Here is a 16,100-nt window from a genome sequence, read left to right as displayed (position 1 = left end):
AATAACACACACAGCTCCCTTCTAAATCTGAGACCTTTACAGTAATTGTACGCATTGCCTGTTCTGGTTAGCAATTTCATATTAAAGTAACAGTAGAGGAGAAAGTCACCAACCCTGTTTCAGCTTCTTTTATCTTGCTTTTTTATACACTGTTAAAGTGTTCACTAATGTTTGGGATATTTGGTACCTTGTACAGATATCACAGCTTAGTAAGACAAAGTGAAAAATGAGGTAGATAATGTAACAATAATAAATTATCTTGACATTCACTTTTTTCATGGTCCTTCAAGGGTCATTGTTCCCAATTTATAAGAGAACTACATCATCAAAATTTTTCTTCAATTATCATTTTTTTTCTTCCCAGTACTACCACAAATAGAGAAACTTTTGTGAACTGAATAGAGTGCTGAAATTTTGTTCTTATACAAACTAATCGTAGGAATTTCACTGATAGAGCTTTTAGTGTTGTTTCTTACAAAGCTACAGGATATTTTTTAGTCTCTTTTCAAGAGAGGCAATTCATTAAATTATCCCATTATGCCTTCAAAGATAAAAGACACAAGCTGTGTTGAAAGGGAGACCAATCCTGAGGTAGACCATAAAATAAGAGTGAGATATTGAGGACCTGAAGTAGAGTTTTATGGAAGACACAGAAGAGCTGAGCAAAAGATATTTTAAAGGACGATGTAAGACTCAGTAACTAGTAAGACATGAGAGCTGAGGGAGAATAAATGTTCAAAGGGGACCTGAAAATTTGGAGTTAGGATGACTAGGTTGATATATTAAGCAAGTCCTTAACCCTTTGCTTCTTTTTTTCTCATTGATGCTACTGGAATAATACACTTTATAAGGATACGATATGAATAAGTACGATTGTTAAGTGCCAGGCCCCTCAGAGAATATAATTTATGTTTGATAAATGTATGGTCTTCATAAAAATAAGGGCCAAGACTCTTGGGCAATGTCAGTAGCAAGATCAAGAGTCCTAAAGATTTTTATCAGGAGATTTTCCAAGTTGTGTTTACAAAGTGCCAAAACCTCTAGGAAGCAGGAGACAGCGTCTTGATTAACAGTTTGGTCTCTGGAACAGATTGCGTGGCTACATGACTTATTGGATGTGTGACCTTTGACACATTAGTTAACCCCTCTCAGCCTCAGGTTGCTCATTTGTAACAAGGGGATGCTAATGGTACCTTTTTTTACAGGGTTATTTGCAAATGCATATGTAAAGTGCTGTCATAGTGTCCAGCTTTTTGTTCATGTGTCAGAACCATCAGTTACCATGATCCAGGTAAAAATGTTATTAAAAATCAGCCATCAAGATGTTTGCATATAAACTTTGCCTAGCCATATTTTAAATGACAGTGAAATTTTTTAATGTTTGTGTAGGTGATTTATTACCAGTAGGTATGGTATATGTTATAGATGTTGATGTATTCAGTTTTATTTTTTTCTAGCTTTTTTGAGGCATAATTGGCAAATAAAGTTGTAATATATTTAAAGTCACAATGCAATAATTTGATATATAGATACATTGTGGAAGGATTCCCACAATCAAGTTAATTAACACATGTATCACCTCACATAGCTATTTTTTTTGTTTTTTTTGTTTTTTTTGTTTTTTGTTTTTGTTTTTTGTTTTTTTGTTTTTTTTTTGGTTTTCTACTCTCTTAGCAAATTTCAAGTATACACTACAATATGAACTATAGTCACTATGTTATATATTAGATACACAGAACTTCTGCATCTTATAATTGAAAGTTTATACCTTTTGACCAGCCTCTCCTCATTTCCCTCATCTCCTGGCCCCTAGCAACCACCATCCATTGTTTCTTTAAGTTTGACTTTTTTCTTTTTTTTTTTTTTTTTCCAGATTCTACATATAAGTAACTGTGTTTCTCTTTCTCTGTTTGGTTTATTTCACTTTGCAAAACGACCCTTAATTTCATCCACGTGGTCACAAATGGCAGGATTTCCTTCTGTTATGGCTAAATAATACTCCATTGTAAAGATATGCCCCCTTTTCTTTATCTATTCATCTGATGACAGACACTTAGGTTGTTTCTATATCTTGGCTTTTGTGAATAATGGTGCAATGAACATGAGAGTGCAGATACCTCTTCAAGATATTGATTTCATTTTTTTTGGATATAAAACAGAAGTGGGATTGGTGGATCATATGGTTTTTATTTTTTTTAATAGTCCTGAAAATCATGGATAATTTTAGAGCAAAATTTTGGCTCTGTTTGTATTTTTTCCTGTATTTTCCTGATGCTTTTGAAAGAAATATGTGCTGTGGAAAATTCAGAAGGACGATGAAGAACAGGAATGATGGAAAAAGAGGAAGGAGGAAAGGAGGAAGGAAAATAAAGAGTAGGTGTGGCAGATTTCATAGAGTGAGTCTGGTTAACCTGGGTCTTCCGAGCGGTTCATGAAGCTCTGAAATTGTAATAAAATTGTAATAAAATGTTGCATATATAGGTCTTGCACGTATGCATTGTTTGGAGAATATGTTTGGAGAAAGGTATTAGGAAGAAGCTTTTTAATCAGATTAATCCTTAATCTAAAATTTTTGAGATTTCCTGTTACAGAGAAGTAAAACCCATTTAAATATAAAATCAGACTAAAAACAGTTGCAAAATTAAGTGCCTGCAGATGTCCATTGCTTCCTTCTATTTATCTAACCAGATTTCAATTGCTTTCTCATTGAATAAGATAGGTCAAGGTTGTCTTAATAGTGGTTTTACCTTCTCAGTTAAAATGTGTCATTGAAAAGCCTGACATTCTATAAAAATAGGCAAAAGTAACAGATATTTCTTCGCGCCGACACAATCCCTCTTCCATATGATGATTCTATAACAAGTTTTAGAGCCTCTGAAATAATTAATTTACCAATCCTACTAACGGGCCATCTTTAAATAATTTGGACTGTGCGGGCCGTAAGGTGTTCAGTTCTTCTATGCGCGAGATACTGGTCTACAAGAGAAAATGCCTGCTAGTCATGACAAGTATGAAAACCCTCCACCAAATAAGTGTAGATAATGGAGAATAAGAGCAAAATCTCCTGGTAGTAGTGTGCACTCCTTTCATCTAGTCTAAATTTCAGTTTTCTCACTTTTTTCTATCCTGGTTCCTTCCTTCCTTACTGACACTGAGTGAGCCTGTCAGAACTTGCTGTCTTTCTAGCCAAGATTTTCTTAATTTGATGCTTCGTGTGTACTCCTAGCTTTATCCACACAGTGTCACTGTTAGGATCTAAATGGAAAAAAAAAAAAAAATCAGTAGGTTCCGCTTCCTGACTAAAACTGCATTTTTATGTAGAAACTCCAATAGTGAAGATTCTGAGCCTATGACTTATTCCCTTGCATGTCCAAAGTGAGAATTCATGAGATACATTATAGGAACACTGGATAGTTAATGGTCTGTCAGCAACTGTGAACATTTGCTCCAGGCTAAAATTTTACCATACCAGGTCTCTCTTGGGAGTGCTCCCTGCCCCTCCTCCCCACATGAAGAGCACACATAATTAGGCTATTTGGGTGTTTTGTTTTGGTTTTTCTTTGGAAAGTAAGTTCAAGATTACTGAAAATTTTTAAATGGGATTACACTACTTGTATTGCAAGTTGTTCATCTCCCCCTCCTCCACCCCTCCTCCCCCAATGCCAGAGGCAATAATAGTCAATGTATTGTGAGAAGTTAAAAAAGACTACCAGTTGCTGGTAGTCAACTTCCACAAACACATTGTGAACACTGCATATTGTACAGGTCTTTCCTAGTTCTTTCTGACCCTTTGGATGGTCAGTTTATATTCTAGAGCATGAGATTGAATTACTATAACCTTAGCTTGAAATCTTGACTTTCACCATCATGTTAAAAACAACAAAAGATTTTTTCAGACAGAATATTGTCTCACACTGTTTCTTAAGGCTTGTAGTAACCATTAAAATTTGGAAACATTTTTTATGTATTGCTTCTAGCTTTTGTCTTACTCTGTGAAATATAAGCTTTGTTGTCCGTGCTTTCCAAACTGCTTTTTCTTTTTCTTTTCTTTCTTTTTTTTTTTTTTTTCTAGACTAGCTAGGGGTAAGAGCTCCAGATGAATCACACCTACAATGTTTACTTTTATTGAAGAAAAATGTAAAGTTACCAAAGCATTTCTATTGATCTTAGTTTTAATTTTTACCCTCTTCTTTTTCCTGAAGAATCAAATCCTACATCTGAGACCACAACAACTCAGTAGCATTACATTTAAGCGTGTATTTTCCTGTAATCATTTCACAGATAGTAGGGATGCATTTTATGAGTCGGTTGAGTAAGCTTAGAAGCAGTGTGCCCATTTCCCTGCTGAACTGGGGGATAGTCTGCGCTTTGATTATAGCACTCCTTTAGAAGCTCTGATGAGGTGAGATATCCTAAGAATCTGTCCAGCCGGCTCGAAGAGTGGGTTATCCCAGAGGTGGTTTTCAACAGGCTTCTATTATTCTCGGTTTGGTAACTTCTCAGCAGTTTGGTACCAAGAATGGAAGGAGGGAGGTGGGGGAACTTCTGGTGAGCCTGATTCATGATCTATACAATGTACAATTAATTCAATTAAATGTTTCAAGAAACTTCAGATCTGAAGGGTGTCTCATATATATATTTTTTCTTTTTTTCTTCTTCTTTGTGTGCTCACCAATTAAGCCATGATGGTAACTGACTGTATTTGCTACTTAGAATGGAGGCTTGGCAATGACAGAAAAATTTCATTTTAGGTTATGGATTGTTGCCAGGGTCAACCAACCCATAGGAGATAGGGAGCTAGAAGATTGACTGGGCATTTGTGAGATCTGCCTTTTCCCACTCAGCTCTGTAAGGAGCTCTTTATTTGGTCTATCGAGTTGATTGTTCTAAATCTAAAAAAAAACTTCTTTTACTAGGGACCTGACATGATATACCATAATGACTTAGAAAGAAACGTTAAACAGTCCATCCTGTCAACGGTGGCTGCCGGGCGCCGACAGACCATGGCAGGTCTTTTTATCAGGTCAATGAGCTGCTAAAAATTGTCTAAGTAGGACCCTGCCATGATAGGCCATAGTGCCTCAGAGGAAGTCATTATAGAATATCAAGTAAACAATACACATTTAAAAAAATTACTAATTAGGTTTTGCAGCAATACTTCTCATCCTTAGGGGCTCTAGAGTGAGATAATTGACCGCGACGTGAGTTATGCCTCCCAAAAGGAAGGCGTGAAGGTTAATTATCGTGGTGTGCAGCCCCCCAGCAAAGGGGACCGCGGTGATGAGATGCTGACATTTCCAATAGATTATTGATATTCATTTTTAAAATATGTTTCTTAAAGAAAACTTTTTGGAATGGTTTTGATTAAAGGGTAGAGTGATGCAGCCACAATAAGAGCAACCAGGAAATAACCCCAAAGGGAGAGAAACAAGGTGCAGTGGAGAGGACATCAGGCGGCTTTTATGCAGGCACGTATGCACGAGAGGAGGACTGAGAACTTTGTCTGGATATTAACTGACTTAGAATCATTTCTTCAGGTACCTTGGAACTGCACATTCCCAAAAGTGTCTGTGGTTCTTACATTGTGCCTCATCGTTTCCAGTGTATAGCTTTTAGTCTCCCGAAAGAGGGTTTTAATATTTTTATAGAGAAGAGAGGGTTAGATAGGGAGCTTTCTCATACCGTAGATTCATACTGTCCTGCTGCAGGAATGCACATTTTTGAATAAATGATATTATCCGAAAACTTATTTTTAACTTGGAATTTATGAAGGACCCCATTGGATCTTAGTGATGTAATTCAATCTAATCGAATGTTTATAAACAAGATGTTAAGGTGACGAGTCGTGAGGGAAACAGGAAAGAAAGTTATTTCTTAAATACTTCAGTTGAGAAGAAGCAATAGGTTGCAGCTTATTGCAATTATATCGGATACTTTGCTCAAGAGGATGCTGAAGTATTATTTGAAAAGAATCAAGGGCTCAGAATTTAGCATGAGAATTTGCATATGCATATTAAAGTGTGGCCTTATGTAGGTAACAACCAGGAGAGGCAAAATATAGTATAAATATAGTATAAATATATAGTATTTAAATAAATACTATATAAATATAGTATAGTATATATATAGTATATATATAGTATATATAGTATATATATAGTATAGTATATAAATAAATTTATAGTATAAATATAGTTAGTAGTCACTCGTCCCTTGGCCGCTAGGAGACTGGGGTGAGATGAGCACCAAATATGTAAAAAACTGAGATGATACTTTGCAAAACTCTTTTTTTTTTTTTTAAAGCTAGCAAATGACCTGTTCTTGAATGTATAATGGGAGGATAGTTGAGAAGGCAAATGTACAAGATTTGAGTTAGTGAGACTTGAAAATTTAAGACTGAAATTTCTGCATCAAAATGCATACCATTGTAAGAATGGTGGGTTTTTTTTTTTCCAATTATAGGATTTAAATATATTATCACCAAGAAAAGTGGGATAGGCAGTGAGATTTTAGCTCCACTTGCCAACAAACCAAAGTAATATAATAATGGAAGACAATCATACATTTTTTCCTCTTCCTACATTAGGACCAATAATTGATTTACTTGATTAGTTTTCCCCATTGAGTTAACAAAGGAGTTATTCCAAATGGGCCAGGCCAAATTTTGTATTTTGACTCGTATGTCTTTCCTTGGCTCCATTTAGCATAATTTGTGATAGGAAACCATTCAGCATCTATGCTTCCTGTAAAGTAGCCACAAATGTTTCAGACATAAGAAACAAACACTTACCTTTCTTGCATGGGTGGAAGTTGTATCCAGCTATTAAATCGAGGATCATATCGACTGACAAAATTTGTACTGTGTTTTCCTGTAAAAATATATGTGAGACATTTAAAACTTAGTTTCCTTTGTTGTTTTGCACATCTAATAGTGTTTGTAAGATGTGTCTGTTTTCAGGTTTAACACACACATGAATTAAGTAGGGGGACTAGTTAGCCCAGTCTGAGAAGCAGTAGGTCAGTAGAAGAATAAATGTGCCACCTCAAATATTTTTCCTTTTTCTTCTTTTCCACTCCATCTTCTCTTTCTTTCATTTTTTGGAATGAGTCAGAACAAAACTAAATCAGCCATTATGATAAAAGCAAGTATGTTTACCAAACCAGTTTTACCACAAAGTTAGGGGGAAATTTTCTGAATTTTGGTATTTTTGTGTTTTAAAAATAGGAACTTATTGTCTGTAAATAATCAGTTCCAGAGACTTTTTAAAAAGTTTTTTTTTTTTACATTTATTTATTTTTGAGAGACAGCATGAGCAGAGGAGGGGCAGAGAGAGAGGGAGACACAGAATCAGAAGCAGGCTCCCGTCTCTGAGCTGTCAGCACAGAGCCTGATGTGGGGCTCGAACCCATGAACCATGAGATCATGACCTGAGCCGAAGTTGGACACTTGACTGACTGAGCCACCCAGGCACCCCTGTTCTAGAGACTAACTTGTGTAATATCTGTGGTTAGATCCTTTTTTTTTTTTTTAAATGATCCAAGAACCTAGCAGTGGTTCTTGGGGAGTGGTTCTTAGCCCTCTCCCCATGGAAATAACAGCAATCACTTCAGTGAGAGTTTGCATTAGGAAATCAGTTTTAGTCCATTCACGTCATGTAAGTTCTGTGTGTGTGTATTTGGGGGAAGCATGGTTGCAGGTACATGTGCTGAAGTGGGAAACATGAGTCCTCATAGCTGGTGAACCAGCTTTTCCCCTCTGTTGTGCCTAGGAAGCACAGCAGTGCCTTTAAGGTATTAAAATGAATCCTATTTTACATATAGATTGACACCAAAGCAAGAAATGGAAATGAAAGACTGTATTCCATTTTCTGTGTAGCACCTGAGATGACAATCATCTATAACACTTGAAGTGTTAACTCTGAAAATGTTTTTGTTCATATATGTAAAACTAAACATTGAAATACAGGTACTAAACTTCACCACAGGAATAAACAGATAAGAGAGAGAGTGTGTGTGTGTGTGTGTGTGTGTGTGTACATGCTTGTGTCTATCCAACACAATTATTAATTGCATAAATATATTTTGAGCATTTATTGTATGTCTTATGTGCTCCAGGTTCTGAGAATATATTGGTGAACAAAAAAGGAAAAGTCCCTGTTCTTGTAAATGAATAAAGAAATATATATTTTCAAGTAGAGACGAATGTTATAAAGCAAGGATTGATAGGGGGCAGGCTAGTTTAAATAGAATGGTTACCTGCCTACAGATGTTCTCTGCAGAATGAGCCTCTCACACAGTGGGCTTGGTGAGTAGGAAGTCCCAGGGGTTGGCCATGAGTTCAAATCCAGCAAGAATACTGGGGTGACTTAGACAGAAGTCAGAAGCATATCAAGGACCAGAACACAGTGTGCCTTGTGGACTGGTGCAGGATTGTGTCTTCTGTTATAAGAATAGTAGGAAGTCGTTGGAGGGTTTTGAGCAAATAAAAAACATGGCCTAATTTATCTCTTACAAAGATCACTCTGGCTATTGTGTGAAGAACAGACTGTAAAGGGGCCACTCTGAAAGCAAGGGAGCTATCAGGAGGCCATTATAAAAGTCAAGGCAAGGGGTGCCTGGGTGGCTCAGTCGGTTGAGCGGCCGACTTCGGCTCAGGTCATGATCTCGCGGTCCATGAGTTCGAGGCCAACGTCGGGCTCTGTACTGACCGCTCAGAGCCTGGAGCCTGTTTCAGATTCTGTGTCTCCCTCTCTCTCTGACCCGCCCCGTTCATGCTCTGTCTCTGTCTCAAAAATAAATAAACGTTAAAAAAAATTAAAAAAAAAAAAGTCAAGGCAAGAGCTGATGGAGGCTTGAATGAAGGTGGAGGCATTAAGATATGTTGGGATCTATTGTATGGGCAGTGCCGATAAAATTTTCAGATAGACTGAGTATTGGTATGAGAAAAAGTAAGCAATTAAGGATGGCTGCCAGATGTTGAGCCTGAGTAACTAGATGGAAGGCCATGAAATTTGCTGAAGTACGGAAGACCAGGCAAGAGGAATTTGAGGATTAGGAAGAGAAACCATTAGTTCTGTTGTGGACTTAACCTTGAGAGACCTATAGGGTCTCAAAGTAGAAGTATATGGTAGGCCACTAGCTCAATGAGGCTGCAGATGCAAATTTTGGAGCCATTAGTCTAGAGATATTATTTAAAATCATAGAACAAAATAAAACCCTTTAGACAGAGGGTATGGGCATGGAAAATAAGAGTCCTGAGAAAGAGCCCTGGAGTACAAGAAGAAAAACCAGCAAAGGAAAGGAATTGTCAGAGACAGGAGCGAAAAGTATGATATTTTGGAAGCCATGTCAAATAGTACTTCAAAAAGAGGAGCGAACAACTGACAATTGACCATAGTATTTGGCAACATGGAGGCTGATGGTAGTCTTGACAAGATTGACTAAGATCTAAGAAAACAGATGCAAGAGGAAGGCAATGCTTCTTAGGATTTTGCCACGGGAAGGAGTAGATTATAGCTGGAGGATGCAGCATCAAAAGTAGGTTTTTTTGGTAGTTTGATTGTATTTTTAAGTCCAGAAATACTGGAAAGTCCTTGAGGGACAAGGCAAGAGGGAATGAGAAATAGGTCTTAGGTTGAAGCAGAAACAAAAATAGGAGGGAAGATAAAATACATGGGTAGCAACGGTGGGAAGTGAACAGATTTGGTAGTAGCAAGATGAAGATTTTATCTTCTGATTGCTTCTATTTTCTTTGAATTAAGAGGCAAGGCCATCAGCTGAGAGTGCAGAGAGAGGTTTTGGAGAAAGAGGCATTTGAAGAGAGAGAAAGTGTGAGAGAGTTAACCTGGAGGGTGGAAGAGTATATTGACCAGGGAAGTTTAGTGGAGTTGGCCAGTAGTGAGCATGGTTCATTAGCAGCCAGTGTGGCTCTGTGGTTTTCTACATCCACATTTAGTTGCTCAGGAGAGGGAAGAGGTGGAAGGGAGTTGAGTTTAACCAGGGCCAGGGCTTTACCAGGAGAGTATAATGAAAGGAGAGGTGGATGCAAGGACTGCAGGTATACGTGCTAAGGTGATCATAGGAATGGGCACTAGACTATAAACCCAGTAAGGAGGGAGGTAAGGACATCAGAGGATGATGGACAGTGAAAAACTAGTAGGGTAGAGTGAAGGAGGTGTCATTTCCAGGATAACTGTGGCTAGCTGCCACATGAGAGAGCAGAAGGTAAAAAAAAAACCCTGAAGATATTCTTTACAGTGGTGGGTTTTAAGGTTATGGGAGTGACAATAAAGAGATAGTAGAAAAGCTACCTGCCTCCAATAATAAGAAGTTCTGGGCTCAGGTGGTGGAGCCATGCAGTCCCCATTAGAGAGGGTGGCTGGGAAAAGAGTATTCTCAGAAGATAGCCAGGTTTTGATTAGAAAAGAATGGAAGCGATCATTAAGAGGAGAGTTGAAGGATTCTGAGGATTTTGTGGACGTGATATTATGAGTTCTAAGGATCTTGTGAGAGTCTGGATAGTGTGATTGGATGGTAAATTAAGTTTGATTTGGAGGTGTACAGAAAGAGTTAAGAGTTCCAGGAGTGAGAATGACCCCCAAAATTTGGATTCCACAAAGAGAGGCTCCAGCTCAAGGAAGAATTATGTCTAGAGTTGGTTTCTAAGGGAGTTTTTGCAGAATTTGTAATCACTTTATTCTAGAAAAAAATATTCTTAGTAGGTTTCAAGGTTCCAAAAGAATCTGAAGATAAATGCTGTTAATAGGAATGTAGAGCATACCCCCCATATATAAGAATGTTTCTTTTTGAAGTTTGGTTTAGAATTTCCACTTAGAGGAAGACATCTGCCTCCTTTTATTTTATTTATTTTTATTTTTATTATTTTTTTTTAATGTTTTATTTATTTTTAAGACAGAGACAGCCACAGCATGAGTGGGGATGGGCAGAGAGAGAGGGAGACACAGAATCTGAAGCAGGCTCCAGGCTCTGAACTGTCAGCACAGAGCCCGACGCGGGGCTCGAACTCACGGACCATGAGATCGTGACCTGAGCCGAAGTCGGACGCTTAACCGACTGAGCCACCCAGGCGCCCCGACATCTGCCTCCTTTTAGCAATGGGGCAGAGTGCCTTCACATGCTGAGCAGTGGTGGCAGAAATTAGCAATTGTGCTTTGGTTGTATTGGTAGTGGCCTTCACTCAGAGAAAAGGCTAAGCAAGGACTGGTGTGATATGGATGTGGATGTGGATGAAGAATTTCCAGGGGCAGAGTCATTGGTGTGAAGGAGAGGTAAGGATGGAGGACTGGGGACAGAAAAAAAAGGAAGGCATTCTGGAGATGGCAAAGGATGTGGTGAGGGGTAATGAACCTCAGATGAAATGAATGTGGTAGAGTGAGGAAGGTGAGCTCAAAAGAAATTACTTGTTCCTTCTTATGGCTTCTATTGGACTCTACCAGCAGCTTAAGAATTTTTGGTTACTTCACTCCTTTAGTTCCTTCTCATCTTTTCTACTTTTTCCTAATTCTTCCCCCAATTCTTCTCTTTTTTGTGGTGATGCCCTGTCACCAGACAGGTTTGTTGACTACCCCTTAGGTGATAGGTAAAATGGAGCATGGGTGGCAGTTTTCAGACATGGGGGAAAAAGAAGGAGGGGGGAGGGAAGGAAGTTCCCTACAGGCAGTGTTTTTGGGAGCCAATCATCAGTAAGTGACAAATGTAAATTGGTTTTCTGTAAGCTGGGGCAGTGAGAGGATAGATGCATATGTATTAAAATATTATAATGCATTCCTATCACTAATGATGTGAAGGGAGTTAATAGGAGTTAATATCTCTAGCTGAGTAGAAAAAAAAATGGGAGCACCTGGGTGGCTCAGTCAGTTAAGTGTCAGACTCTTGATTTCGGCTCAAGTCATGATATCACGGTTCGTGATTTTGAGCTCTGCACTGATAGTGTAGAGCCTGCTTGGGATTCTCTCTCTCTTCACCTCTCTGCCCCTACCCACCCCTCTCAGAATAAGTAAACTTAAAAACGTATGTATCCTGCTTAAACTTCTAGTAACTAATATGTTTTATGATTTCAAATTGTCTTGTAATTAAGACAATAGATAAATGAAATTATATTTGTATTTTATGAGTACATATGTGTTTTATGAGCATGTGTTAAATTTAACAATTTTGAATTTCATTCAAAGACATGCATCTCAGGCACCATTTTTGTAAGAACTAAAGTTTAACTTAAGATTTCATCTTTGGAACTGACATATCCAGAATATTTGAATTCATGGATTTTTAATTTTTCCTCCCTGATAGCAATGAAATTAAAGCATGTTATATATTATCATCGGATTGTTACTCTTTATAAATTTTGGTATTAACTGCTTACTTTTTAATTGCAAAATGTATTATAGTAAGAAAATCCCATTTTTTTGAGATGATTGAGCCCCTTCGTGGTTCTCTAAATCAGAAGTGATGAAGATTCTTTGAGAATAAGGGCCCTTTCCACTGCAATACAACACTGACTTTATTTCAAAATATCAAAGGCAAAAACGTGATTGTTATTTAATATTAAACAAAATCCGTATGTTTGCGTGAAGGGCAATTGTCGTGCAATATGGCTCTGGAGTCAGACAGACCTACACTGGAATCAGCCCATCTTCGTTCAAACTGTACGTGCTGGCCAGTTATTTCCCCTCTTCAGGCTTAGACTCCTCATAGTAAAACTAGAAGAATCATGGGACAGACCTCTTGGGATGGTTGTGAGACTCGGTAAAATGGTGCAGGTGAGTGCTTAGCAAATTTCTGGGAAATAATTAGTACTCAACAAATACTACTGCTAATGGTTTAAAAAGAAAAAAAAGAAAAAGAAGAAAGAGTTGGCTATGGTTGACCAGACGGTTGTCGTCCAGGTTGCTCATTGTCACCGCCGTTCCCTCTCTGGAGAACCGCTCTCAGCTGTACAGGCCGTGTCCCTGCCTGCCCTCCTCCCTGATGTGGGGGGAAGGCCCCCGCCAATGACTGAATGATTGACGGGAAGACTTGCCCGCTTGCCTCCTGATGTGACCAATTCTCTGTTTAGGGGAGCCAAATCAGTGGTTCATCAGCATTTGCCCAGCTCTATACAAGTGACTTCACATGCCACACATGGCAGGGACAGAATGACTCAACTTTGCAGGTAGGACTCCCACAGCTCTAAAAGGGGGTCTTACAGACACAGAGTTAGCTGCTAGGCCCATATTGAGAGTAAACATAAAATTAAAATGCAGTAATGAAAGTTTTACTAAAATTCAATTCTGAGTCTCCTAGTGGCTAAAGCAAAAAAGGAGGGACACGGTAAACCATACAAATGCATTAGTGGTAATTTTCAAAAGCACACAGTGACTCAGTGTTGTGGTCTGGCAAGATTTTGTCACATGGGTCTCCACATGGGACACGCCGAGTGGTGAGTGACAGATGTCCCTGCAGTAAATGCGATGCTGTGTTTTCTACAGTATTTTGTCACAGCATATTCACTGAGGCCTTTAAAATGAATTCCTGTTCATCTCAGGCGTGGGGGGAAGCAAGTCACTGAAGTCCAATGGCACAGTTTTGTGGGACTCTGAATTAGTTCAGAGATAACACCTGGACTCTCCAGCCTAGAGGAAGGAATATGTCCATGATGCTATTCCTTATCGCCCCACCCAACCTCTCAGCTGTGTTTGATAGAAAGTTGAACAGTAAGCAGTTATAGGTTATTTTGAGGAGGAGAGAGCATAACCCGGGGAGCAGGTTTTCTGTGTTGCTGAAAAAGTCTGTCTTAGAGGAATGGGAAGTTCATAGTGTTTTGTGAAAACTAAATGGTTGCACCAAGACTGGTACCTTTTAATTTCATTTCATTTCATTTCATTTCATTTCATTTCATTTCATTATTTTATTTTACTTTATTTTTATTTTTTGAGAGACAGAGAGAGAGAGAGAGGGAGCAAGTGTGCGAGGGGCAGAGAAAGAGAGAGAAGTGGGGCTCCCCCAAAGTGGGGCTCGTGTTCACCTGAAGCAGGGCTTCGATGTGGGACTCGAACTCACGAACCGTGAGATCGTGACCTGAGCCAAAATCAGATGCTTAACCCACTGAGCCACACAGGCACCCAAGACTGGCATTTTAAAAGAGACCTACAGGAACTGGGAAGGGAGATGGGCTAAGAGAACAGTGTCACCAGAAAGAGGACTATGCAGCCTTCTCTTGTCATGTGTTCATTTTAATCTGGCCTTCAAAAAGAATGTTCTGTAGATACTTTGCTTAGATAAACCTGATGGCTGTGCACTGTTGACTTACAAAGACTCTATTCAGTTCAAATTACGTTGGAGGGAGAACAGGTGAAATAGCAATGGGGAGTTACAGTGGATTGTATATATGCCAGTGGTGTTTTCGGGGCGGGGAACACGTCAAGCCTGTCATTGCAAAGGTAAGTTAGAGGAGAGATATTAAATATCATTTTTGCTCCTGTTCTAAACCTGTGTCTCACAAAGCCCAGGAACTGTCCTCTTTGGATAGGAACCAACAAAGCTGCAGGTTTTGGGAAAGAACGTCCTGCTCTCTTCAAAGAAATGTTCTTGGAGGGTGGCCGGGTTGTTTTCCTTTAAGATTTTCTAGAGTGAACAGATGTAACAATTTTCTATAATTTGCCTTGGTGCAGATGCTGAAAGAGAGCATTCACAATAAAATATATGCAGTATACGTAATTTCACTTGGATGTTCTGGGGTTTTAAAGTAAAAATGTGTACCTGCAAGCTGTTTTACGGTTTCTCAGTCATAATAATCTCTGTTACACAGAAGGCTACAACTGCAACCCCTCCTTCACGTGCAGGAGTTCCAAAAATATCTTGATAATTTTGCGTATTCGGCAAGGCACGGTGTTCTCCCTGGGCTGGCTTGGGAGCGGTGCTAAACGTGTTCAATTTCTCTTTGCGAGGAATTTATCAAGTAACCACATCCACAGGGAGGATGGTGGATAGTCTTCGAAAGGAGCCCCAACTAGAATGGGTCTCAAGTAAGAAATGCTGCAAGAGACCTTGAGCTGTGAAGTTCACTTCAGTTCGGACTGCACATGACGCTTATCTACTGAAACTGCGTTATTACACTGATAAAACGGGAGGAAAGTGGTGGAGAAGGTGGTGAGAATTCTTAATAGCTGCAGCTTGCTACCTGCCTCTGGGGAGTCTGTGCTTATGTTTGTGACGTTCCTCAGGGGACGGATAAGGAGAGGGGCCGGGGCGTCACTGCAAAGCCAAATCCCCAGACGGTCCATGAGCGAATGCTCCACTGCGCGCGTCCTCTGCCAGCTCAACGGTTGACCCTCCCTCCAATCGTCAGCCCAATTTACCGACTGCTTCGTGTGTCCCTGCGCACAGAAGTGCATTTCCCACAGTAATCACAAAACAGGCTGCCACCAGTGCCTTCCACGACGCACATGCTCGTTGCGCACCTACTATTGAGCAGTTCAATAGTTACCATTGGGGTTCCATTGGTCCTCTCCACCCAGCACAAACAAGAAGTTTTCTACCTCCACAACGCAGTGGTGGGCGCTGTTGTACGGCATAACTGGAATGGAGGGGGGAGAAAAGAAAAGACACATGAAATTCTCCACCTTAGGACTTGAGACCTTGGCTCACTAGTTATTTGCTTCCACCAAAGGGTGTCAAATGTGAGAGTAAGTCGGAAGGAAGAAGACAGCAGCAGCCACAGAGCGGGACACCCGCCGGTCTCCAGTGGTTCAGCCGTGTGTTCACAGCAATTTCAAACCCAGCCCCTTTTGATTAATTTTACATAATGTTATTCCACAAATTAGTCAAGAACAACCTGTCTTGCGGCTTTCGAGTCTTAAGTTGTCCTCACCTGCCCGATGATGGGGATCGCATTCTAAAGCAATGACTGATAGTCCCAAATGGTCAGGGCTGGGGGTTACTTCTTGGAAGAAATAACCCTGCACGCGCTTGGAGCCGTTAAGATGCTCTGCCCAAACTTGGTTTGCTGGCAATCTTTCCATAAACAGACTCAGGGTGCTTGGTAGCTTTCTATTCCACAGCAATGAGCAAGCTGAATTTCCATACAGTTTTAAGTTTTTAAA

The 16,100-nt window shown here is 39.5% G+C and overlaps 1 protein-coding gene across 1 annotated transcript in view; it reads right to left on the bottom strand.

Annotated features, from left to right (window-relative positions):
- Positions 1-16,100, bottom strand: part of KLHL14 (kelch like family member 14) — a 103,133-nt gene that overhangs the window by 10,623 nt on the left and 76,410 nt on the right. The window contains exons 3-4 of the mRNA XM_049620238.1: positions 15,485-15,574; positions 6,791-6,869 (exon numbers count right to left, since the gene is read on the bottom strand). Coding sequence (XP_049476195.1) covers positions 6,791-6,869; positions 15,485-15,574 — 169 coding nt within the window. The remainder of the gene's footprint in view (positions 1-6,790; positions 6,870-15,484; positions 15,575-16,100) is intronic.

Source organism: Panthera uncia (genome assembly GCF_023721935.1).
Source record: "Panthera uncia isolate 11264 chromosome D3 unlocalized genomic scaffold, Puncia_PCG_1.0 HiC_scaffold_8, whole genome shotgun sequence".
Taxonomy (NCBI): domain Eukaryota; kingdom Metazoa; phylum Chordata; class Mammalia; order Carnivora; family Felidae; genus Panthera; species Panthera uncia.
Note: the sequence above shows the minus strand (reverse complement) of the source record. Positions and strands in the feature narration are given on the sequence as shown.